The sequence below is a fragment of the Phasianus colchicus genome, chromosome 1, assembly GCF_987193195.1.
Source record: "Phasianus colchicus chromosome 1, bPhaCol1.hap1.1, whole genome shotgun sequence".
Classification (NCBI taxonomy): domain Eukaryota; kingdom Metazoa; phylum Chordata; class Aves; order Galliformes; family Phasianidae; genus Phasianus; species Phasianus colchicus.
Window position 1 is genome coordinate 197,093,375 of NC_143436.1, and position 27,084 is coordinate 197,120,458.

The following is a 27,084-nucleotide window of genomic DNA, read 5'->3' on the forward strand; positions in this document are numbered from 1 at the left end:
TCAGGCTGCTGGGACTGGTTGGAGGGTCACAGGAGGTTTGTCTGGCCTGGGACTGACTGCAGGATGTAGAGTCTTCTGTACCCCATGGCTGTCCATGAGCAAAGTCTGTAGTATGTCACCTACTTTTAGGGCCACCATTGCCCATGGAGAGGGATGGAGCCTGAATGGAAAGCTCAAGTCTGGCTTAACATGAGACAATGGGAGTGTTGCACAGTGACCACCCATCTCTCTGTGAACCCTTTATTTCCTTTTATTTTTAAGGCCTGGGGGAATGTAATACTCAAGGATAGATGGTGTTGCAAAACCAGCTCTGAAAAAAGTACTGCCTTGTTTGTTTAACCTAATGCTGCTGCTGCTTGCTGTGATGTTGATGACTTTGCACTCATGTGTGCAGGAAGAAAACTGAATCACTTCATTTGCCTATCAAATACAGCAGCATTTGATTCAGATTTGATTCATGGAGCTGAATGGGTTTTTGGCCTCTCCTTTTCCTAGATAATGTGGTCACAGTATGTGTCTGTGCAAAACATCTCCTGGACCAATACATGATAACAGCTGTGTAAAAACCACGCTATGCTGTACGTAAGCAAGTATCAAGTGTTGTCCCAGCACACGATGGGCATATATAACGTCAGTCTTATATGTGCTCCCTTCTATGCTATCTCTACCTTCTAGCCATGCCTATCCCACGTCTTCTGACACGTAAACTTATGTTCAGTGACCAGTTGGTTGATATATGTTTGGTAGCCTAAAGCTCCGTCCTGTATGGAAGAAGGCCAACAAGCATCATGCAAACACTGCTGCCAGATCTGCTGTGCTGGCAGATGGGTTCCTGTCATAAAATCATGGAATGGCTTGGGTTGGAAGGGACTTTAGGACCCATCCAGTCCCAATACCTCCATGGGCATGGTCACCCTCCCATCAAGAGCCCAAATCCCCATCCATGGCCTTGGGCACTGCCAAGGATGGGAACACACACTTCTCTGGGCAGCAGTGCCAGGGCCTCACCATCTCAGTGAGGAAATTCACCCCAGTGTATAAGCTATATCTTCCCTCTTTTAATTGGAGACTGTGAGGGAGATGTTGGCCTCTAAAGGGTGTAGGACCTCTCTTTGGGTTTTCTCACCTGTTGGGAGTCCATGGCTTTTGGAAGTGCTGCATGTAGATGCATCCTTCAGTGTTAGTTCTGAGGGTTCCCCATGTCTTTCCCCATGGCTCTGGAGGTGTATCTCTTGTTGTGGACAAGTATCTGTTCTCCCAAGACCTCTGCTTAAAGTAAAAATATTCCATGTAAAATGCTCCCAATTAACACCTCTTATGCTTAAAGATTCATAAAGGCAAAAAAAAAAAAAAATCTGCAAGCAAATATACTGAATTTGCTTCTTTCAGCACACTGTCTCATTCTACATAAACAATTCTATATTTTGATTAGTTATTTAACCTCAGAGTGCTTTAACATAGCAATTTGGGTTAGAAAAAAACCTCTCTAGCAAGGTGAACACTTGCCTGTGTATTGTGCACAAAGAGAGCAAAGCCCTGGTGCTTTGGCACTTCTTGGCTTTTGTGCATAGGCACTTCTCCCTTTGGTGGTGCTGTAAGACAGTTGGGCTGCTTCCCTGAGCAGTGTTGAAAAGTATCTGACTGTTTCCTACAAACCTTGCCTTGCTGCCCTTCGTTGGGTATCACAGGGGCACACCATGAGAACAAGTGGAAATAAGATTTTGCATAGGCTGTCTTCTCACAGCAACCTCTCAGTGGAAAAGACAGTAGTAAGTTATTTTTCAAATGGATTGAGCAGTGCTAAATGAGTTCATCCCTTGAAAGCCCAGCTCTAACATCAGTTAGCTGGAGAACAAAACCAGCTAATATAAGAGGAATAGGGGTAGGTTGTATCCTGGGTTGGCTGTGCCAGCAGCCTGTTATGGAACGTGGGATCTAGTCTGGATATGTGATTGGAAGCTGAAGGATATAAATTTCTCACCCTACCATGGCATAATACTATGTTGTTTTCAGTGATGGGTACTAAAATGGGTTCCTAACACTGCAAGGCTGTTGGGGCACTCCAGAAATCTCTCACCCATCGTCTCGAGTTCAATGGAAAACCCTTGTATGCAGGCTGCCTTGATGCCAGGTCAAATTGAGACAGTCTGAATATGAAGAGAGGATCCAAAGGCACCCACAAAACCAGCAGTGTCCCCAGATGGAAGGAGTGCCCTCCAATTGTCCTTGTGCACCCAGTGCTGCAGATGGTGGGTGAATGACCTGCTGGAGCACCACCATTAAGGTGCACTTAAAATGATGAGGCTGCTGCCTGAGTCAGGATACTACGGAGCTACAAAGAATAATTTAATCATTTTCCATCTGACCGAGACCAAAATCCTTTCTATTTTTATATTGGCATTTCAGTAGTCTAACAAATGCATTAAGACAGCTGTGGTGAAAGCACCTGTAACTGCAAATCACCATGCCACGTTTTAATCTCTGCTTTATTCTGCCATGGGTCGAAACAGAGGTCATTAGCTTCAGCCCAAAAATGGCTTGCAAGCCTCTTAACTTCTTCGCCCTTCTTCCTTTTCGAGTACCTTGTGCAATAGTGGCCATTCTGGCAACTTTGGAAAAGTAAAACAAGTGTTTGTCTCTTGAGTTCAGAGCAAAGTCCTGTGGGGCTCCAGGAAGTATCAGCTTTGTGAAAAGGGGCCAGGGGGTTTGTTTTCTATCTTCCCTCATGAGTTTGTTCCCTTTTTATTTTATTTTATTTTAAGAATTAATATTCCTAGGAGCAGAGCTGCTTTTTGGAATTTACTTTGCGTGGTGATGGGAGAATTAATGCCATCACCTTGGAGAGCATGCAGCCAACCTCTCCCCAAATGGAGAGATTACACTTACCTGGGTGGCCAGAGGCCAAACAAAAGCAAAAATGAATTATGAAGTGAGGAAGACAAAATATGTAGGTATGCTTGGGGGAGAAAGTCACTGAAAGAATGTATTGGCAGATTTTTGGACTGTTGTCTTGCTTATGGCCATACAACAAAATGCTCTTTTTCACTGAATCAGAAGACATGCAAAAAGCTGTTGAGCTTAGTAATTCATGCATCAACATCTTGAGCTTTGTTTAAGCACTTTTGTCTGTGATTACAGTACTGGATGAAATAGGATTATGGTTTGTTTTTCTTGGCATCCTGACATTTTGCTTAAGGAGGGCTTTGTTATTAAGCCATCTTTAGTATGTAAGGATACTAAAACCAATGATGAAAGCTTGTGAAATAATTCATGTGCTTCCTGTGTGTTTGGCTACTGATTTATATTCGTTACAGCTTTCTACAGTAGATTGCTTTCATACAATTTGGGGGAGGAGAGTTACATACATATGAATCTAATTATTTTGAATAGGAGTAAAGGAGTCCTCCATCGCCGTGTGCTCTGTCATTCCTGTCTGCAAAATTGCAGCTATTTATCCTCCTTGGGGTCCCGTTGCAGTAAAATTCCAGATGTTGGTGTTTTCTGGGTTTTAAAAATGATTTTAATTTTCTCAGAGGTCTGAAGTGTGTCAGGATTGATTTGCTGTCTGTGAATAGAGACTTTGCTTCTGCGGGCTCTGATCTTGAAAGACGACTTCGGAGCCACAGCATATATTTTTGATAGGCTTTGGGAATATTGAGAACCAGATTTACCCAGATTGATCTCATCTTGAAAATGTTACTTCTGTAGAGACACCAAGAAGGGAAATGGAATAGGTTGGGTTACCCTGATGCAAGGGCTCATATGTGCCTGTGGAATGCACCTTTTGCTCTGATCTCAGAGCCAAACAGGAGCCAGCAGCCATTGATGGGCTTGGTGCAAGAAGAACTTTAATATTTTTGAGGGCTTACAGACAGGATTGTGCCTTATATGAACAGAGTTGTCTGAGTAATAAGCTCCTGAAAAAATCAAGATTGCATGTAGGGAAAAAAATACAACATGGATACAGCCAAGATGTGCTTGGTTTGGCTGCTGGGTGAACTTGATGATGACACTCCTTCTGGAAGAGCTTTTCTGGTGTTGGTTTTCAGGGGAAATTGGATAAAAGGAAAAATATTTTGCAGTAGGGGTAGCGAGGCACTGGCAGAGGTTGCCCAGAGAGGTGGTGGTTCCCCATCCCTGCAGAAACCTGAGGTCAGGAAATGGGGCTGTGAGCACTGATGGAGCTGTGGGCATCCCTGTTAATTGCAGGGGGTTAGAGCAGGTGGCTTTTAAGGGTCCCTTCCAACTCAAATTGTTCTGTGATCCTATGATTTCTGTGTATCTGTCGTGCTGATTTACCTCCACTTTCCTGGTCTCGTCTCTTGGTTTGGGCTGACTCACTGCTGGCATCACCTTTCTCTTGGCTGCTCAGCATTTCTTCTCAGCAGCTGAAGGCACAATATCCTTTCCCACACATGAAGCAGGGAAAGGAAAAATAAGATCTGCAGAAAGCAAGGAATGTCCACACATCTGTGCCTTGCACGTGGTCCAAGCACAACATCATCTAGGTATTGCTCCAGGCCAGCCTGCCCTGCTGGAGATCACAGAACAGGGTTTTACTGGCAGGGGGGTTTTCCCTTGCGTTGCTTGGTGTGTGGGATGAGCACTGCAGTAGTTCTCAAGATGCTTTTATCATTTATTGGCTGCTATTCAAACCCTGATACAGACCTATTGATTCCTTTGGTCTTTCTGTGATTTTCCCCTCTGGAGCCATCTGCATTTTGTCCTTGGAAAAGTCTGAACTCTTTTCTTTGAGTAAGTGGAGTCAAGGAGCAGAGGCTGGGTTAGAGCAGTGGGAAATTAGGTGTTGGGCTGATGGTGGATGGAGAGCTGGTGGGGTTGTGGGCTAAGCAAATGGTAAATCTCCTTTCTGTGTCTTTGTGTGTTCAAACAATGCTGTTCATCCTCAGAAGATAAAGCTGTGTCTCTGCCTGAGTTCTGAGGGTGGGTTTTTAGATTCAGGGTGTCCTCCTTGTTTTGCCTTAAATTCCTTTATTTTTCTAATATGAATACTTTCAAAAGCTTTCATGGTCTTACCAGATAGGGAGAGATGTTTTCCTAAAGCTGTCCTTGACCACTACATTTTCTTTGCTGAAGTGTTTGAGCACACATTTAGACTAGACCTCCGTGTAGCAGATACCTGAGACCGGACAGATGACACTTGACGTGCTTTGGTTAGCAAACTAGGCAATTTTCATAGCAAAAAGCCTTTAAAAATGTGGTCTTCAAACCTGTGGTTTCCACGTCTGTGTGTCCTTGGCAGTGACAGCTGAAGAGCAAAGCTGGTGCAATTTCTCAGTCTTTGGAAGCTCCAAAAACTTGCTGTGTTCTCTGGCTGCTCAAATAGTCCTGGGGTTTGGGTAGCATGAACCATAGTTTTAGGGTTGTGGGAAGCTGCAGACACCAGACTGGGTTTGCAAGAGATGTGGAAGGAGAAATGAAAACCACTCAGCCTGCATGAGTGTCTGAAGGCCTTGGCAAATGCTGGTCCAATCCTGGGGAAGAAAAGGATGGGAACTGCTTGCCTTTCCCTTCCATTCAATTGTTCTGACTTTATCACATCACAGAGGTAATTGCTGTAACCAAACAAAATCTCTACACAGCTTCCAGAAATATTTTTTCTGGTCTTGCCTATTAGGACAGGTTTGCTCCTTCAAAGAACCCAATGAAAGCAGCATTTCTTGAAGCAGAATGTTCTCTGGTTTATCCAGATCAGCCTGGGCTGTGCTATGGCAAGGAAAGTTGGTGTGTTATAGTGATATTGTATTTGTGATACAGTGATATTGTTTGTCCCCTTGCCCTCCTGTCTTCCCCATCAACCAGCCAAAGGGGCTGGTAGAGTTGTATGCCCAAAGCTCAGTCACTGCATCTGTATTTCTCATCAGAGTGGATCTTTAGCCTCCTGTTTCTGTATGTTCTCTTTCATAGATAAGAAGATATTCCAGTTTTCCTGGTTAGCCCCTGAGGAGAGATGCTGTGGTCAAAATGTTGCTGTTGGAGAGATGTCCATGCTGCAGGATAAGAGCAGGGAGATGCCATGCATGTATCATTGTTTTTGGCATTGTGACAGTTATGCTCCCAAAGCACGTTTTTAATTTGTGCTCTGCTGGAGCTGTTGACTGTAACTTATAATCCAATCAACCTATATATTGTTGCTCAAGGCAGGCAGGCATGTTATATCAAGCCAAACCCAATAATTCATGAGCTGTTTAGTAAGCTCAATAAAATCCGTAATGCAATTGCTTTATGGGCTGGTTTATCCCATTTGGCACTATCTAGTTTGTTTCTAGCACACTGTTCTGAATTTACTGCCACAACTCAAGAATAGCTTGTCTAATTGGTCTTGGCTGGGGAAATGAACCTGCCCATGCAGTGATAGGACTTGTTCTTGAACATCTCTGATGGGAGAGGAGACACTGTGGTGTAGATGTGAGGTGGCTGTGATGGAATGGAGGCTGGTGTACAGCTCAGAGTGGGCTTTTATTGCTGTCATTTATTGCTGGGGATGGATGGCTAGGCAGAGCCTTGATGAACGAAGGCATGAACCTTTTTCTAAACTTGTGTCCTGTTGTTCCCAACAGTGCGTGAGGACATTTAGCCCTTGCAAGCCAACTTTGTGAGGAATGGTTGTGTGAGCCCTGGTGATCCCAAGTCCATAGATGGCTCAGAGATGTTAGATTTTTGTTTTAGAGGCAGTTTTGCACCAAATGGAAGATGTGGCTCTCATTTTTTAGAAGTGTTTAGCTGCTCTAACCTAGGAGATCTCTCAAGTAGTGGTTGTTCATGATATATATGTAGTAGATTCTGTTGAAAGAAGGAGCTGAAAGGACTTAGAAAGATTTGCTGATCATACGGAGCCTTTCCTAATCCCCATAAGGAACACTCCACCCCAGATGGAAGATTTCACATGGTAGTGAGTAGAGTAGTGAGATGCTCAACTGTACTCCACTGATGCAAGCAATGGATTAAAGAGGAAATCTGCTTATCTTTCACTGTATCAAGGCCTGTGACCAAGCAGTGGGGATGTGATTTTACTCACTGCTGACATATATACGCCATTTGTTACCCAAGTGTATGCATAAATTCATTTCTTGTGTGAAAATTTTTGGTGAGGTGGGATGTTATGTTTATTAAACAACTGCCAGCAGAGAGCTCAGAGTTCAGCAAGCTGCTGTGATTCTCTTGTATTTATTTTGTATTCCATCTTGCGTGACAGCAGACAGCTACCACATCTGTCTTCCTCTTGTCTACATACATCCCTGCTGTTGCTGGGGAGCACCATGTGCTAATGGCTCACTTCTGCAGACAGCATTAAGCATGTTGAGAAGAGAAGGTTTGGCCAGGAAATAAATCTACCTGTTTCCTTGAAGTCAAATCATTCTCTGGAGAATATTCCAAGTCTAATGAGCAGTAGATGAGTTTCTGACTAGGGTGTCAGTGTGATCACCATTGAAGAGGAAGCACTGGGAACATCTTCTCAGTTGTTCAAATAGCTGCTGAATTAATACTTGGGGAACAGGCTGCTGGTGCTGAGCAGAGCCATCTCCAAGTGCCAGATTGGTCTGGAATGATTCTGTTCTTAAAATTGAATGAACCCATGAGCTTTGGGCTGAGAGGCAAGTGAATTTGGTTCATAGTTTCCCATTCTCACAACCTATGTCTTTGGGTATTTCCAAGTGGAGAGAGACTTTTCCATTCCTCTGTTGCTTGTTCCAGCCATGGATGTGTTGAGCCAGAATGAGGTGTTTTTGAAATATAGCTGAGAAAATGGTGTGAATAAGTATAAGGTACCGGAATGCTCAATTTGCTCTTAGTTAAAGGGTCCAGCTCTGTTATTTTGGTGACTTGCCTAAAGGGGATGTTCCAACTCCTGTCTCCAGCAGCAATTCTCTTGCTGAAAATACCAACATCCATATGGAGTTCTCCCTGTGGCTTCCTAATTTGAGGTTGGGGGGGTCACGTTCCACCTTTTTCCTGCCTCTCACCTCCTGCAAACTCAACTGTAAATTAGTTTAGGCTGTGGTCGCAGCCTGCTTCCGGGCTGCTGCCGTGTGATTTATGAACACCATTTTATTTTATTTTCTGACACAGTGCAATTGATGCCTTAGGCTGGTCTTTTGTGGCAGTCCTGGGCTGGAGAAATCAGTCCTGATGTTTCCTTAATGGATTAAGAATTGGTGGAGAAGCTTTGCTCATCAAACATTCATGCCCTTTTTGCTGGTGGATAAAAACGTGTCTGATGCCAGGCAGGAACTGGCTCCATCCTTCTACCCTCACAATCCTCTGTGTCCCTCCCAGGGCTACTGGCCACAACCAGCAAATGCTTTGGGAAATGCCCCCTGTGCTATGAGTCATTCATTGAACATTCAGCTGTCTTTCAGGTGCACCCGATGGTGCTAGCAGTTGCTGAACTCTGAGTATCTAATGGGATCAGTTGGGGCTAGAATGTCAAGGGGAATGATGGAAGAGCCTTTAATAATTCAGGCAGAATCCGAATGGAGACCGGAGAGAAATCCTGCTGGGCTGGGAACAGAAGAGCATGGTACGGGAAATCCCAGTCCGTGTGATTGCTGGACAGCTGAGCCCATCCAGGAGGCAAGCTTTGTGACCGCCTCACGTCAGGGACCAAACCTCACCGTTCAAGATGCCCGTCTTTAATTTGTGAGTTTGCCAATAAAACATAACCAGTTCAGTATTAAATTTGGTAGGAAAATGCAAAGGATCGTGTTCCTTAGGGAGCTGGGAGTTACTGCTGGTGCGTAGCAGCTGGTGTGTGAATCACTTGAGAGTTATTGCTTCCCGTTTTATTTGCCTCTTCTGATAGCTGCAGCATATTAGGTCCTGGAGTAAGTCCAAGGACAGTCTCCTCTTGAGCCTGTGGACTTGAACAGCAGGCACACCTCCCACCTCTGAGCATCCTTGCCTATTTTTGGATAGGAAGGAACAGAGAGTCCTTTTGCATCTCTGCAAAATACCTGGGATATTTTCTCAGCAGATTTGAAGTGTTCATAACCTGACTGCTGAAAAGTGATTTTTATGGCTACGTTGAAAATAAAATTCGGAAGTGTGGCTTTGCATGTGCTATATTTAGAACTTCCAACAGTGCCACTGAAATACGAGTTGAGGTGCTGTTTTTAACTTGGATAATCCAGGTTTCTTTGTCACAGGAAATGTTTGGACGGCCTTCCTGCAGGCGAATGTTTGTCAGCCTTGTGCTTGGTTATGAATTTACTTTCAGCCTTTACTTTTCCATTGTCCCGTTCTTTGCGTGGGCAGCATCCCTGCTGTGTGTTGTTATGAACAGTAAGCTGAGGATGACAGAGGAGTGCCTGGAAAGACTTGCAGCTGTGCCTTTGAGATGCATTGGAGAGCTCAGGGCCTGGCAAAGCTCAGATCAGAACTACGACCCATTGCACATCATCCATTCCCCTGAATATCTACCTCAGAGATCTCCTGAGTTCATAGTTCACTCTGATAGACATAGTGGGCATAGTGGGAATGGGTTGCCAGTTGGACTTGATCTCAGTGGACTTTTCCAACCTTTCTGATCATACGATTTTCAATTAGCCGATCTTTTGCTTCAGGATTTTAATGGCAAAGCCCAAAGAGGTGACAGATGTCTTTGCAGTGACTGTGCAGATGACTTTCCTGCCGTGGGATTTATTTCACCAGCAATTATAATCTTGCAGGGAGAGAACTGGTTTGGATAACTTCTTTTTGGGGAGGTGCTATTATAATGTGAATCCTTTTTTTTCTTCCACCACGCATTTCTTTCCCTTTGTTACTCCTTCATGTCTGAGATATTTGTTGAGGAGGAGAAGCAATTGCTTCTGATAGCAATGCAGTCAGCAGCCCTTGGCATCTTGACAGTCTGCCAAGAGTCCCTTCCATCCCGTAATAAGAAATGAAGATTGAAGAGCTGCTTTTGAAACTTCTAAAGTGAAAAGAAGCCTGGAGCAAGCTGTGTGCCCGAGCTGCCTGCCCAGCCTCTCTGTGCAGCTTTGGCACTTGAGGAAAGTACCTTGGAGGGCATCCATGCATTGAGCTGTTAATGCCTGACTTGGCTTTACTTCCTTGCTTCTCTCCTGCCTCTCCCCTTGAAGTTTCTGTTAAAGAGAAGGGGATGAAGGAGTTTCATGCATGTCTTTAATTTCTGTGGATTAATTAGGGTAAAAGAACCCTCCTGCAGCAAGTGGGGCAGCCTATGGTCGTTATATAGGCTGTGCTGACATCCTCATGGATCAGGTTGTGGCCTCGTGTCTCCTGATGTCCTCAGAAGGATGAGAATAAATTAATGCCAAATTTAAAGCAAGCTGCAACTTGTCAGCCAGAGGGAAAACGACTTTATGCTCATTAATTATCATGGGGAGTACCAATGAAATATTGAAGAAATTGACCAGTAGAGCTGTCTAAAACACAAGAGACAGCGCTCTACTGAAATCTGACCTGTTGGGTGGGATGCTGCTGTGATCTCCCCCTTTTCCCCTGCTGCTTGCAGAACATTGCGATTGAGTTCTGTAAATAAAGAATTTGCATTGGATTATTGTGACTTGGAGGTGGTTTTAGGGGTTGCAGCACAGTGCCTAGCAGAGGAAAACCAACACGCAGTGTCCTTGCCTTGGTCTGTATGGGGAGGAGAAAGAATATCCCATAGGCTGGTACAGGCAGAGTCTTGAAGATGCCTCTGCAGTCACACCCTTGCTCCCTGAGCTGCAAAAACCAACAGTTCCACCCAAGCAGCCATTGCTGCTCTTACTGAGCCCTTTGTCATGCTCTGCTGCTTACGGCGTTTGTGACTCCACTATAAAGGAGCCCGTCTTTATCCCAATAAAAGCAACTTTGTCAGCAGCTAATTATTTTAAAACTTGTGGACAGTTGAGGAAGTGAGCAACCAATATATGTATTTACGTAGCCCTCTGGACATGGTAAATCTGTGGTAGTGTGGGGGAGAGCTCAGACTGTGCTGTTATTTATCACAGAGGGTGGATTGTGGCTTGACCTGTGTCAAGGAAAAGCATTCCACTGCTCCATGAGAACACTCATGAAGAGTAGCTGAATGCAGGCTTTATTCCTTGCTACAATGCTGATAGTGCCCAATATAGTCTGAAGACTTCGTCTGTCCCACAGCCGGATGGAGGTTATGTGTGGTGGTCTTTGGGGATGGTATTGCTGGTGCTGTGGGCAGTGTCTATGTCATAATCTATTATAGCTGGAAATATTTTTTATTACCATGTGTCTGGGAGTGGAAACCAAAAGCCCTGTTGTCTGCGGTCTATAAAATCCCGGAGTGATGCTTTGGAAAGTTTTTCCCCATGTGCTTCTCCTGTTTGTTTTCCCATGCACAGCATGGGTCTGTTGCATCCATCTCCTGGCCAGAACTGTGGGTTTATCCCCAATTCACAAAATAGACTTTTTTATAATGAGCAAGGCAATGGTGCAAAAGCAGGATGCTCCTGCAGGATGTCCAGTGTCAAGCTGGAGAGTTGCAAAATGAACACTTTTACATGGCATATATCTGCAGCCAGTCACGGTGAGCTGGGAGAAAGCTTAAACTTCAGCTGTCTGGGTTGTTTTGAACCTTCAGGAAATGTTTCTGTTCAGGTTAACTTCTTGAAGGAGAAGAAAAATGAGTAGTGCTGCTTTCAGAAAACTGCGGGGAACAGCAAGCTCCAGAAGCAGTGGTACTGGAGAGACTTGCTATTTCTGGAACAATTTCCATTGAAGGAATTGGAGTGCTTCAATCAATGCTCCACTCTTGATGAGAAGAATAATTATTTCCATTTTTATGGAGTGAGAATGAGAGCTTAAAATGCCTGCAAATAATTGTAGGGCAAAGAAATGAACTGAGCCCTCCCTCCAAAGAGTGTCCCTCCAGGGCTGCTTGGGTTGTCTCCAATGCTGCCCATTGGATGTCCCAGCAGAGGTGTTACGTTTGCTATAGTTCTGGAGTGCCTCTCCTCTTACCTGGAGGACCAGTATCTCATCTCCCTGCATTCAGATTGGGTATTAGGAAAAATTTCTTCTCCACAGAGCAGTTGGACACTGGCACAGGCTGCACACGGAGGGGTGGGGTCACCATCCCTGGAGGTTTTCAAGAAAAGAGTAGATGTTGCATTGAGTGATGAGGTTTAGTGGTATGGTAGTGATGGGTTGGTGGTTGGCTGGGTGATCTTAGTGGTCTTGCCAACCTTAATGATTCTGTGATCCCCTGTTCATCGCAATCTTTGTGCTTTTGCTACAGGTAGGGTAACAGAAAAGAAGCTGTCTTTGTTGTGTCCTTATTCAGCCAACTCTGTTACGTATGTCAGGATCTGAACTGTTCATGTGCAAGCTTGTCATTTGAAAGCACCAGGACACAAAGTGATTATTATGCCTTGTTCAACATGTGTAGAGCAATTGGACTCTTGTGACTGCTTAAAACAGGATAGAAATAAGTTGCAGACATGAGATGCAAGCTGGCTGCTTGCAATTTAGTCATGGTAATGAGCACTGAAAGGACATAGCTGCAGGGGCATCTCATGCCTTCCCTCCAGACAAGAATGGCAGAACTGCTCTTATGTAATTTGACTTTGCTCTGCCAGAATTACGGAAAAAGCCCAATTGCAACAACAGTGATTTGTATTTTGTCAGAGATGCTGGAGAGCAGAAACAGGACCTTGCATAAGCCAGAATTTCAGCTTTGATGCAAGTTTCATTAGCCAATAATTTTTGCCTGACGTCATCGGTATTTTTGTGCCTGCCAGATAAAGTTTTGGAATAATGCAAGCATTTGGATATCTACAGCTTTATAGCTTTCCTTGCTGCTGTCCTTAGCTGGGGTTCTGCTGACCCATAGCATGATAATCTGCCCTCCCAAATGCCTTTCTAAGCTGTCATTGCCTGTTACTTATGACACTGATGGAGTGGACCAAAATAACACAGGTGAGACCAGTGTGGCTTTGGGGATGGCAGGTTGCACAGTGCATAGTCTGACATCTTACGTGGAGGTCAAACTTGTTTGTTTCTGTTGTTCTCATGGAGCAGGGAGTCAAGGGGCTTTTCCTAGACCCAAACTGAGCTTGGGTTTGGTTGTAGCGAGGTTGAGTTGAGGTTGTAGTGAAGTGAGGATCAGTCTCTTCTCCCAAATTGCAAAGATAGGATGAGAGGTGATGGCTTTAAGTGGCATGAAGGGAGATGCAGGTTGGATATTAGGGAAAATATCTTCTCCAAAGAGCAGTCAGGCACTGGCATGGGCTGTCTGGAAGTGGGGGAATCAGCATCCCTGGAGGTGTTCCAGGATGGTGGAGATGTGATACTGAGGGGTATGATCAGTGAGCATAGTGGGGATGGGTTGGGGTTGGACTTGGAGATCTGAGAAGTCTTTTCACATCTTAATGATTCTGTGTGTCTTATCTGGGATGTGATACAAAATTCTTTTTAAATCACTGCCACCAAGATGAGCTTCCTGGTCATACTGTGGTCCTGTTCACTGTACATCCCTTCTAGGGGAAGAGAAGAGATCTCTTCTTGATGTTCTGAGTGTGCTCCATTGCTTTGCTTACTGTTGGATTTTCAGCACTTGCTGATGATGCTCTCGCCCAGCGAGAGCAAAGAAACACGTGCTTTCAAATGAGCATTTGGGTTGGGTGTTAGGAAACATTTCTTTTCCAAAAGAGTGGTCAGGTGCTAGAATGGGCAGCCCAGGGAAGTGGTTGGGTCATCATTCCTGGAGGTGTTCAAGAAACATTTAGAATTGGTACTAAGGGACATGGTTTAATGGGGAAATATTGGTGGTAGGCAGACAGTTGGACTGGATGATCTTGGAGGTCTCTTCCAACCTTGGTGATTCTATGATTTGATATGGTATTTGTGCCAAGCATCATGATGAAGTAGTATTCTAGAGTTGGTCTTTCAGTCATTTTCTAGTCATTTTCTGCCAACAAGATGTGGCAGAGGAAATAATTCAAGGAATAAGTTTACAAGCTGTTTGTTCTCTTTGTCCTGTCCTTCATCCCTGAATTCACTTGACATTTATATCAGGCTCTTTGGGGAAGAACTATTTGCTCTTAACCAGAGCATTTTACAACAGAATTTCTGTAAACACTCCTATAATGACAGTAATTCTCTTTAAATATGCATTCAGAATTCATTTTGTTCCCTGTTGCTCCTAATGAAGGCCGTGCTTATTAAACTCATAAACACCATGCAGGAAGCTGGAGGCACATCAGAGCCCAGGATTACACTGAGCTGGACAAACTGCACAAGCAGAGTGAGGATGGGGCAGAAGAAGAATCAGCAAAAGCTAATGCAGAGCTTTTTCCTCCTGTAAGTGATCTGTTGGGGTGCAAGATGGTTGGGTCACTGCTTTGCTGAGAGTGTCTGGAGATTTAATGTCTACATTTTCTTGACAGTTGTATTTCCAACAGAAACCAGGAACAGACAGCTAGGGAAAGACCTTCTAAAAACCCAAGGTGTGCACAAAATGATCTTCTGTCTGATTTTGTGAGGTTTCTTGTGTCAGGGGTGATGCTGAGGTCGATACATTTAATGCCGTTCATTGGCTCTATTCTCAGTTAACTTGCATAACCCCTCTTTTCTTCCCTATTTGCACATATGTATTTGTAATCTCAAAACCCATTGCCCCAGGATGTCAGTGCTTTAAAGTGAACTGTCTGCTGAATGCAAGTCAACAACACACGTGCCTGCAAAAAGAACTAGCATGAATCTGGGGTGTGATGGCAGGAACTGCGTCCCTGGGAGGCATCGAGGAAGCCTTCCTCCTGCTGCTGGATGCTGATGAGAGGCAGGGATGCTGTGCTCAGCAAGGTGCTCCATTTCAGGCAGGATTAGACTTCCTGCAGTGGGTCAGCAGGAGAGCAGTGGGTTGTATGCTTTTCAGATGAGCCACATCAGTAGATGCTGAAAGGCCTGTGCCTTTTTAGGCTAGAAGGGGCAGATGCTCCCTCTTGGCCGTCGATTACACAATGTGTGTTGTAAAGAGGAAGAGCATAATACATTATTAGCATTAGTAATAGTTTTATGATGCACCAGAGATCCCAGTACTCCAGTCCATCCATCACTGTGTTCAGAAGTACTGGAGTCACTGGTTATGTTGTCTGGGGAAGAGGCAGTGGGCTAAAAACACAGTGTCAGATGCTGTGGAGGTACAGTCGATCAGACTGCAGGGAGGAGGCTGGGGAGTGCCTCTTGCTCTGTCATGTTCTACCCTAAATTAGAGGCTCCCTAAGGAGTTTCATTTACCTCTGCACTGAATGAAAGAGGGAGGATGTAATTGCAGGAGGCAGAAGCTGGTCCAGGACATTATGAGTGCTGCAGAAGGTCCCCCAGGACCACTAATAGCTAGAAAAAGAACTGACTCCAGCTGTGCATCGTGTCTGCTGCGGTGTAGAAATTCCCATAGCAGGGCCACTGGGATTTGCCAGTGTTTTCTGTGTTGTTCAGAGCTGCTGAGTAGAGTAAAACAAAATACACCTACAGAGAGGCACTCAAGAAACATCATTCCCTCATTGGGAAGCAAGATATCCGAGCAAGAAGACAGCCCACTTGCTCCTTAGGTTTGCAGTGGTGCAAGCCCTGAAGCTTGGAGGGAATTAGTGGTGCTGCCTGGCTACTCTTTCTGGTTGTGTTTCTTGGGGCTGGGAGGCGAGATCCTTTACAAAGTGTGATAATGCTGTTCTTAGAGATCTGGCTCTCTTTTTCATTGCTTCTGTTGATCTACAGTTCAATTACAGCAGCCCCAGCAGGAAAGTGTATTTCAATAATATGTTCACTGCCATTTGCTTTGAGCTGCTAAATTGAATTGTAAATGGAGCATGTTACAGCTCAGGAATCTCATTCATGGCCTTCTCTAACAAGGTGTGCAGAGAGCTATTAGCCTAGTCTTTGCAATAATCAAATAAGATGTGTCTGAGATTTGCAGTGACTTTAGGAAGCAGCTGGTGAGCTATCGAAGTCTCAGCAGCCAGAATAGCAGGAGTATTTTTTCCTCCTTACTTCATTCTCATTGTCTGTAAGATCCAATTTCTTCCTTTTCCTTCCCATTTATGAGTCTACTGGCAGATGTTTCTTATGCAAGACCATCATATGTTAACTAGGCGTAGTAAATTGATAGGACAAGGGGAAATGGTTTTAAACTAAAAGAGGGGAGATTTAGACTGGATATAAGGAAAAAAGGTATTTTGCAGTGAGAGTAGTGGGGCACTGGCACAGATTGCCCAGAGAGGTGGTGGCACCCCGTTCCTGAAGACACCCAAGGTCAGGGGATGGGGCTCTGAGCAGTGATGGAGTTGTGGGTGTCTCTGTTCATTGCAGGGAGTGGGACCAGATGGCCTTTAGAGCTCCTTTCCAACTCAAGTGATTCTATGATTCTATAAGAAATTGGCTGAAACTTTTGCAGTGCCTATGAAGCAGCCAGGCTGGCTCAAATAATTTACACTGACAGATATATCCTCCTGATTACTCCTTCTTCTGCCCCGAGACAGCTGTAGGAAATGGAAAAATGTCAGATACCTTGAGATTTGATGTCCTAAGCAAAGCAGGGGAGAAGGAGGATAAGGATGAAGAATAAAGCAAGAGATGGAGAATGTGTTCAAGTGTAGTTTGTGGTCTTGGTAGTTAGGTGAGGAGATAATGAAACCTTTGGATGTGTTACAGAGTGCCATGAGGGCTGACTGATGCTCCTGTCTGGTTTCTCTTGGTTTTGTGGGTTCCACATCCAACAAAAAGATGAAAGCCTGTCCCCTCTGTGGCCTCTTTAGAGTTGGAGGAATTGAATTCCAGGCACCTTGATTCTGTTCCCAATGTCTGTAAGGTCTGGTGGATCAACATCCACGAGTCAGGTATTGATCCAGTCACAGAGATACTTCAAGTCCTTGGAGTGGCAAGCCACATTGCCTCCTTTATATCCATCTGCATCATGAGGTTCAGCTGTTGGATGGACTTTTGGCAGTGAAAGCTGATTGTAACCTGGGCTGCAATAGGGCCACTGCAGCCAGCACTGCCCCAAAACAAATAGAGCTGCCAACCTGGGTTTGATCTGTGATGCTGAAGTCAGAGATAATATGCTCAGCATTGGCTGGGGTGGAAAACCGTTCACGTCTGTAGTACAGGGCTCTGTTGTAAGGATTGTGTGTTCATATACTGCGAGTTACTCATGATATTGTAACTTCACTGCAGGAGCTGAAGCATTGCACACACACCGACAAAATGCTGCTGCTGATGTTTGCTCTTGTAAATCCTCAGTTCCTGGTTCTAATGGGTGCAGCTGGGAGATGCAGTCATCTTTCATCTTCAGAGATGATTTAATAATCTGCTCGAAGAAGGTTTTCTTTTGTGAGCCCAAAGAAATTCCAGTTGGTAAGCCGGAAATGAAGAATCATGCCTTTAATTTTTCTTTTGTATTTACTGGATAAATGTTAGCTTGCCTCCTTTCCGTTCTAAGCTAATACTGATAAATGTCTGCAGGAAATTGATTCTTGAAAATGTCAGAAAACAGTGTGGTGAAGACTCAGTAGTAAACTCTTCATTGTATCTGGGAGTGAATTTTAATGACCTGAAAACGCACTTGAGTAATGGTGGTGCTCCAATTTGAGGTCAACTCTTGTATTTACTCTTAAGGTAAAGAGCGATTACTTACAACTGTATGGCCTTGATCCTTCATCCAAAGCCATTCTCTTGCTCAAGGCAGGTGCAGCCCTGGGCCAGTGGATACTGGGACATCAGTAAGATGCTGGAAGATAAAAGGCCTTTGTGGTCGTTTGCAAGTTTGAGGACCTGGTTTTCTTGGATGTCTCTGTGAATACTATTCAAAGCCTCCAGAGGGAAAATGAATAATGCCTTGTGGTTGCATGGTGCTGGGCTTTGCATAGCTTGCCTTTTCTGAAAGCCTGCCACTTAAACTTCAGGTGTTCTCCTCTGCAGCGAAGGCCTGAGTCTAAAAGCAGCAGTTGGAAAAGTGGAGTTGGATGGATAACATAGGGGCTGGGAAGAGTGGAGGGGGAGAAGAAGACCTCACAGCAGCCCAAGGAAAGTCAGTGGGCATCAATTTGTGTGGAGTTATGCAGGCACTAATGTAAGTTTTCAAGTCCCTGCATGTTCTAGTTTTTTTTTTTAATGTGTTTTTGTCAATGCTGGGAAACCCAGTTGCTCCTGGGCGGTGTCATCAGAATAGCAAGCAGATCTGATCAGAGTGCATTAAATCAATCAAGAAGTCTAAAATAGCTGTTGGCTAGAGATCCTAATGCTGGCAGATCAGAACGGATGCAGGATGATTTTCTGTGGTTGTGGATGTGACCTACAATGGGTAGAAAAGCAAAGCTGACCAAATGTTGATACGTTGATCAGAGGTTAAATTTGCACGCAGATAATGAGGCCAAGATCTGTTCCTGTCCCTCGCCCCTACCCTCAGCATATTGTGTCACCCTCCAGACTTCCATTTTTCTCCCATTAACTTTTCCATATCACCCAGTCTGCAGATGGATTGTTCCAGCAGCATGGCTGGACAGGTAGAATTCAAGAAAGACGTGCAGGTTGGTTTCTTCGTGTGTGTTCAGATCCATCTGCTGTTGTTCTCCATCCGCTTTGCCCAAGGAGGCTGTGGATGCCCCATCCCTGCAGGCATTCAAGGCCAGGCTGGATGTGGCTCTGGGCAGCCTGGGCTGCTGGTTGGCGACCTGCACATAGCAGGGAGTTGGAACTGGATGAGCACTGTGCTCCTTTGCAACCCAGGCCATTCTGTGATTCACTTGTGCACATCCTAACTAATGCACTGCCAGATTTCGGGACAATTCAGGACTTGGAATGGGTGGGATCTGTCATGAGGGCAGAAAGTGGTGAGTTCCCAGAGGCACTGTGACTTGAACAAGAGCCTTCTAGGTATTGGATGATTGGCGTTTCTCAAAGGCCATCAGTCCCTCCAGTCGCTCCTTTGTTTCCCACTGGGAAGCACAAGCTGTGCTGGGAGATGCTCCAAGTCCTGGCTCAGATGGTGGCATTTTTGCTGGAGAGAGCAGGCAAAGCTGAGGCTGATCAGCACCCCTTGTGCACAAAGTTATCACGTAAATCTCCTACAGTCATGGGGACTGGAGGTAAAACATGTTTCTGCTCTATGGGAGAGACCTGTGGGTTGGATGGTGGGGAGATACTGTCGTTGTCTAGCTGTAGGTGGGGTGGAAGTAGGAGGGTGCTTTAAACACCCAACAAAGAGGGCCATCTTCCTCCAGAGCAAATTTAGAGCATTTAATTGAAACTCTTGCTTGGGGAAAACCTCTGGTGGACTGTACATGGAGACAGCTATGACCTCACATGGGCGTAAACAGTAATTTTTGTCTGAGGTAGGTACACGTAAATACACTCACTGCTTTTTCACTGCGGTCTGAATTCCTTCCACATTTTTCAGTGGCTGGTTATATTTGTTAGAAATAGGCTAAATGTTGCCTGGTCACAGAAACACCCAACTGGAGCGCAGATACTATCAGCACATAAAATAGCAAAAACAATTTTCTGCTCTGAGGGTTTTTTTTGGTACAGGTTCCTGTGCAGTCTGTTTGTTATAACTTAATGCTCACATGGAGAGGTGAGAGATATTTTTATGGCTCTGGGTTGCACTGAATTTTCAAAACACAGCACCACAGAGCACTCGTTTTTTGGATTCAAAAAGCCAACTGTTTTAAGGAGAAGGTTGAAAAGCACGTGTTTAACAGGAGGAAGGTGATCTCTGAACAGCTCTGGCAGAATAACCCTCAGTTCTGCTCGAAGGAGCAATGAGACAAGGAAGGCGCCAGCTCTGCCAATGGCATTTAATGATGAGTGATTTCCTGGTGCGGCGTGAAATCTAAATTAACAGCAGAGAGGAATGTAGAATTGAAAGGAAACTCAATTTATCCACTTTCCTGAAATAATGAATCTAGCAATAAAAGATGTTGGTTCAAAGCCAGGGCAGAGGGAGGCGAGTGGTAGTTTTTCTATTGATTTCAGCGGGTTTGTCTAATCCTTTTGCTGCCCTTCAGCCTCCTGTTTCTTTGGTTGGTAGTGAATGCTCCCCATCATCCTCCCTTTGCTTTCTAGCAAGGGCCAGGTCCCCTCGTAGCAGTCTATGACAAAGGGCTTTTCTTGCTCTGTTAAGGTGTTTGGCTTCACTCTGTAAATGTTCGTGATGATCTTCCTTCATTCAAGGCCCTCCAGGGTAAAGGTGCTGTACGTCTGCTGGGAATCAATAGCTGCTTTGTTTTTTTTGCTTTCACATTCTATTGTTTGAGCCCTGCTTTTGAGGAACCGTCTTTTTGCTTTATTGAGTTTTATTAGAAGACCAAAGCACCTGCAGAGCCGACTCACTTCTGCTGGAATGCAGGTTTATTCAGAGCAAGGGGAAATGGTTTGGAGTTGAAGGAAGGCAGATTTCAGTTGGATGTCAGGGGGAAGTTGTTTGCTGTGAGAGTGGTGAGGTGCTGGAACAGCTGCCCAGAGAGGCTGTGGATGCCCCGTCCATCCCTGGAGGTGTTCAAGGCCAGGTTGGATGGGGCTGCTCTGAAATGTGGAGGTTGGTGGCCCTGCCTGTGGTGGGGGGTTGGAGCTTCGTGATCCTTGAGGTCCCTTCCAAACCATTCTATGATTCTGTGATCCTATGGTTCTTGCCTTGCTTTCAGCCCCATTTCACTCAGCTAAGGGTTTCATGGCCTATGGTTCCACACTCGGTGCAGCCATTGGACTCAACAACGTGTGGTTTTGTGGCTGATCTTCTCCTCTGATTGGTCTCAGCGTTGCCTTGGTGTAAAGATGTTAGTGTTTTTCTGGCTCAAAGCCTTTTAGAGAAAACACATTTTAATCAGGGAAAAAAAGAAAAAGGAATCTTTTTTGTTGTGCATTGTTGCTTCCAGCCACCCACAACCTCACCCCTACATCATGGGACAAAGTCGCAGAGCCATCACAGCAATGACATCCAGCTTCCCTCCCCAAAAGGCTTCTAGGGACATACATGCAAATGGACGGGACCCAGCTTCACCCATGCTGACTGACGGATTGCTGGAGGGCTGTTTGCTATGAGCTGTCCGTTGGAGCAATGGAGCCCTTAATCCATCTGGCACCAGCGTTTCCTCTCACCTGCTCCCAGTTCAAAGCCTGCTTCTCTCATTCCAGTCCATTTTGAATCCACGCTGATCCTGTTTCCCAGAGAGGAAGCTGGAGGCGGTGGGTTTGCTGTTGCCGTTCTGTCCTGATGCCAGGGGGTGTGGGCACATCTCAAGGACATGAAGTCATGCTGCTTGCATGGGATGGAGCTGACAGAGGTTTCTGGCAATCGCTGCGGGCTCAGTGTTGGCTGCAGGGACTCCAAATACTTCAGTGAAGCAAAGTGTTTATGCTCGACTTCATCCATAAGCCGCCAGTAAATCAGCTGGCTGCAGGCTGGGCTTCTGTTGGCTCTGGCAGAACAGACCTTGTGTCAGCAGCACGCTGACCCTTCTGAAAATGCAATGTCTTCTTGCAGCTGAATGCAAAGGAAGGGGCGTGGGGAGCAGCTTAGCTTTGTTTGAGCATTGCACAGCATTTTGGTGAGTTTCAGGAATGCGTTGGGAGGCAGTATACAGATTAATGCAGTCTCACAGCATGTTATTTTGCTCTGTGTCCCAGATGGATGTAATTGGAGGTCTTTTTCAACCTTGGTGATTCTGTGATTCCACAATGATCCAGATGGATTCAGCTTAACTAAAAAAAAATATGTTTTTATACTCAGAGAAGAGGGAAATATGTCAGCGAACACCTTCTGATCACCCCGAGCAATCTTGACTTCAGGATTTTACGTTTTCCTCCTCTGCGTCCAAATCACACCCTGCTCAGATCACGATGTTGTGCTGATCTGGGGGTGGTAGTGGCCCATTTGGTGATTTGGGGCTTGAAAAGCATTCCTCAAGTAAATTACCAAATGGATGCTGTTCTTTCATCTTGAGAAAAGCACAAGATGTTCATCCCATAATTCTTCAGAGAATAGCTGTGCAAGACAAATGGGCATCAGCTGTGCACACGGCTAGTTTTGGCAAAGGATTTATTTCTGGCTGTAGCCAGGACATATCCTCTAAAGGAATTATGTTAATGAAAAAAAGGCAAAATAAATAGAAATAGTAATAATAGTAAATGTATTAATTTAACAAATTTGTTTGATTTATAAATGGTATCACGGTGAGGAATGGACTCAGTGATCCCTAGGGCCTGTTCCACCTTGAGATGTTCTGTGGTTCTATGATGTCTTCCAGGATGAGTGCAATCAGACTGCAAAAATTAATGGGTTCTAATATAGCAGGCTTGAGTAAATTAAGTCATCCCCATAGGAGGGATAGGTCCACTGGTGGTAAATAATGCTGCAAACTCTGTGTGTGTTGGGGTGATGCAGCAAAAGAGGCTGGGTTGCTTACCCAAAACTAATCCCCACATTGGAGAAACAACCCATGCTGCCTGATGTGATGTTCAGTGCTGTTTCCAACCATTTTGATCAAAACTCATAGCCCAGGAACAGGTGAAGCACACAAGCCAGCTTCAAAAATGAATCACAACTTGGGGTAATTCCCTTTAATTTGTTTTGTTTTGCCATCACGCTTGCTTTGGAGCTTTCAGATCCAGTTCTGCCATTTCAAACGAGGCTCTCCATCCTTGGGGCTGTGGCCATGTTGCTGGGTGTGCCTGGTGAAGGCTTACCCCAGGCAACTGTTGGCTTCTTTTAGCTTAACTGAACTCATGGTACATCCGATCTCTTTGCTAGGGGAAAGCACTGACTTCTTCATTTATGGCTTCTCTTTAATAATAAATGTTGGCGTAATGAGACTAACCCTGTTTTGTGCCATTCCACAAGACACCGTGGCCACATCAACACTAGCAAGAGGTGTGGTCCTGAGCTCCACTGCCCGCAACCCAAGCCTTTTGGTGATGGGGTCACTTAGGGCTTGCTGTAGCCTCATCCTGTGAGCCAGGTGTGCGTCTGTCGTTAAGGGGCACTGACTTCACTCATGGAGCATCTTCTGCTTCCCTCCCTTCTGCACCATGAACCAGAGCACAGAGAGCAGGATCAGAGGGTGAGCTGTTTCCCAAATGCATCCAGGTAGGGGTGAAGTTGCTGATGCAAATGTGGTTTAGGTTCTCCTGCGGGACAGTCTTGAATGCTGTGTGAGATGAATGTGGTTAAGCTCAGTGATAAACAACCAGCAAGCACACTTATTTTATAAGTGGGGAGAGAGAGAAACCTAGGGGGACAGAAAGAGGAGGAAGGCAGGTGTTCTACAAGAACTGCCAAAAACGTCAGTGCTGTTGCATTCTCATGGTGCTGAAAATGTGGACTTCTTTTTTTTTCAAGCACCTTTCAACATTCTAGTGGTTCTGCTTGAACTTCTGTAAGCAAGTTGGCACCGTTTCCTCCACCTCCTTATGGCCGTGATTGAGTGATTGTCAAGACATGATCCTAAGCCCTTTATTTTTGGCAGTAGAGGTTAGAGGCTGTTGCACATTGCAGATTTCACCCTGCTGTAAAGCGTGTGGGAGCTTGTGAAGTAGGGACTCACAGAGCTCCTTGGGTGAGGGACTGTTGGATGGAGGTTGTGCAAAACCCAGACTGTATCCAATACGTTGTGCATGTAGATTGGACTTGCTCTAGTTCAGTTGCTGTCAAACCATCTCAGCGGTGCTGGGGAAATGTTCTTTGTTCTTCTGAAAGCTTCTGTGTTTTAACTCACTGGAGTATTCCAACTTGTGAAGAATCTGTTGGGTCTTTCACAAAATCAGCCAGGTGTGTGCATCTGGCAGCTGTACATCGTGGGGCAGACCCAAAGTAATACTGAGGGATCTCAACACAAGCTGTGCTACTTGTGTGTGCATGCATATAAAAAAAAATCATCCATTCCGAAATGTTTTCCTTGTCTTGTTTATCAAATCCAGTGCATAAATATTGACCAAAGGTATCCTGTGAATTAATGTTTTGGAAGTAATGTTGGTCCAAAATCAAGGATTACTTCCTAATCTCCACTCATGTTTTTGTCAAAATGTGTAGTAGCTTGTAGAACAATCACACTTCTAATAGATATTTTTCCGTGACTGTAGTCTTGGCAACATTTTTAGAGTCCTGTGATTGATTTCTCAGCACTTGAGATGCATTAAAACTCACTTGCCATGGGAAGCCTGTCTGGGTAACTGGTTCAGCCACGTGGGTGATAAGTACAGGGAGGTGCTAGACCAGGATGGGGAGGAAAACACAGCAGCAAACAATAGAGAAATTGAGAAAAAACAATCTACTGAAAGGGTAAGGAATTACCTCTTTCTGGAGAGTTCTGGTGGGATGGAGTGGAGATGTGAGTGGGTTTTTATTTGGGTGTTTACAGAACCCAAAAGTTGCATGGGTGAATTTTAATCCCAAACTTCTCAGTTTGGGTTCAGCTGTGCCAAGGCAGTTGCCTAGAGAGGTGGTTCATACACTGCAGCCTCACTGCTGCTTTTTGGGCCAGGGAGGTAAGATTTAGTCATGGACACCTGGGCTGACACAAGCACTGAGGCTGCCACCAAAAGTGGGGTGTTTGGTATGGAAACCTTCACTCCAATTTCTGTAATTTTCCTTTAGGAGCCCACCTGTGCTTGTAAATACAGATGTGTGTGTGAAGTGGGGAGTGGATAGACTCTAAGCTCGTGGCAGAGCAATTTGGCCACGTGGATTTGATTGTTCCCAGTAGCTGTGTTGTAGAAGTACATACACCCCTCCTTCTGATCCCCTTTGTCCCATTTATTTCTGGGATGCAAAGCCTCTGGTTGCAGTTAGGCACTCTGTAGCACTGAGATTTGGTAGAAGTTGGGTACAGAACTTGAGCTGAGTTGAGTTTGAACTGTAATACTGGCCAATAATGAGGGATTTCTATCAGAAAACGTTATTTATTTATTTGTTTGTGTATTGGCACAGCAAAAAATTACATGATTTCAGTCCTTTATTGCTTCCTTTGTTTGGCACTTTTCATAAGATGGAGATACAAGGAAGTGCCGCATCAAATGCTGATATCCAGGGTGATGGGAGATGAAACAGTCAGCATGGCCAAGTAAATAGTTTCAGCCTTTAAGATGGAAAGAGAAGGCAGAGAAGAACAGAGCTGCTTATGTATCACCCAAACACTGTTTTATACTGGTTAGATACTTTTGCATAATTAAAAACCCACGTGACAATTCAGTAGAGAAAAGGGCATTTTCAAAAGAGATTAATGGTGTGCTCAGGACTTGGAAGGAAATTATAGTAGTAGTGTTGCTCATAGACTTCACTTTACATCCTTTCTTTCTCATTGTGGTAAGAGAAGATTCATTTGAATGCTTTCCATACCTAATTTATTTCAGTGTTTTGTTCTGAACAAAATGAAGCAGAAACATGGGTTATTTAATGCCTGTGGAGTAAAACCAGCAAGGGAAACATGGAAATGGTGTTGGTTAGGGACAGTTTTCTTGCGAAGGTTCTCTCCATGGATGTCCTTATGGCTTAGGATTTGACCCATGCCTTTGGAGTGGGAGCACTGAAGAGCTTTCGGGGGGATCATTTTTACTGTTCTGGGAGGTGGTGGTGATTACTGCTTGAAACATTTCTCTAAACTGAACAGTGATGCAAATGTCTTTCATCTGGTGTGGCTGTGGTCTCTTCTGCTGTGTTATTTGCTGAAGACTTACATATGTGGTGGTGGTGGGAATAAATACTGTGGTTGGGTGGTTTGGCTCTACAGGATCTGCAGAAGTGCCATGGGGGAGGGAGAGGAGAGGTTCATCTGTGGCCGTTCTATGATTCTGAGGTCCACCAACTTGCTGTGTAGAGTCCTTGCCGTGTGGTAATGGCTGTTATTCATGCAGAACTGATGGCAGAGTAAGGTGTTGAGTTGCATCTCTCACATGTGGATGGAAAAGTTGATTAAACAATTGCCTCATATGCCAAAAGCACCCAACCTCAACAGAACAAAAATAGAGCTCTGTGCCCAGAAAATCCCTTGTTCCACCTGCCCCAAGAGCTGTCCCAACACTACACAAGATGTATTTATGTGGTGAGTGACACTTCTGCCCAGCTGGTGACAAGAGTTGCCTTAAGTTTTGTCAGGGGAAGCACACGTTGGATATTAGGAACAATTCATTCTCTGAAAGAGTGTTCTGGTATTGGCACAGGCTGCCCACAGAATGGGAGGGTCGTCATCCCTGGAGGTGGTCCTGAGCTGTGGAGATGGTCAGTGGGCACGGTGGGAGTGGGTTGGGGTTGGGCTTGGGGATCTTGGAGTGCTTTTCCAGCCTTCATGATTCTGTGATCTCCCACCTACCTGCGTTTCTGTTGAAATGAGTGGAAAGGGTGAGATCTGACCTGACCCAAAGCTTTCAGGGCTGTTTTATCAAGCATTTGACCCACAAGTTTGTAACATAAAAGTGACCCAAAAGCTTCTTGCAGCCAGGTTCACACGGATGTGACTAAAATCTCACCCTCAGAGGTGTCTGCTTTCTCCATCCAACCTCGGCAGCCTCTAGAAAAGATGTGGGACGTGATGATGCAGTAGTATTAATGTGATTTTTCTTCCTGTCCGCAGTGGGAGCGCCTCTGGTTCCTCATCCTCACCTCATCCTTCTTCCTGACTCTGGTCTGGTTTTACTTCTGGTGGGAAGTTCACAATGACTACAATGAAATCAACTGGTGAGTAGTGTCCCATCAGCAAATCTGCCCATTGTGCACCTCTAAGAGCTACTTCAAACCGGGTTGGATGCATTTAGGTCCTTCTGATGGACTCTTTAATGACAGTCAATGGGGAGTGAGGCTGAGCTCTCCTCCTGCCTGCCTGCATTGATGGTAGTAACACATCTCCCATCTCCATTTGTCTGCTGTGACAGCTTGGGGCAGGTGTACTGCCTTGTAAACAGCTTGTGCACACAAAGCAGAGCTGAAGTTGTCCAGAAGCCTTTTGTTTTTGTTGGTTTGTTTCTGTGGCCGGCTGTTTTCAGAAGCACTGAGCAATCTGGCTGAAACTTTCTGCAAAGTCCAAATAAAAAAGCATTCAGCCTGGAGCAGAAAAGGGTGTGGGGAATTGTGCAATGTTGGAAGAAGCTGTAAACAAG

The 27,084-nt window shown here is 45.0% G+C and overlaps 1 protein-coding gene across 7 annotated transcripts in view; it reads left to right on the plus strand.

The window, feature by feature from the left end:
• The window catches only part of GDPD5 (glycerophosphodiester phosphodiesterase domain containing 5), a 159,168-nt gene that overhangs the window by 88,202 nt on the left and 43,882 nt on the right, over nt 1-27,084 (plus strand). For all 7 annotated transcript variants that reach the window (XM_090134281.1, XM_031606105.2, XM_090134285.1 and 4 more), the window contains one exon: nt 26,562-26,665. In XM_090134281.1, the coding sequence (XP_089990407.1) occupies nt 26,562-26,665 (104 nt within the window). The remainder of the gene's footprint in view (nt 1-26,561; nt 26,666-27,084) is intronic.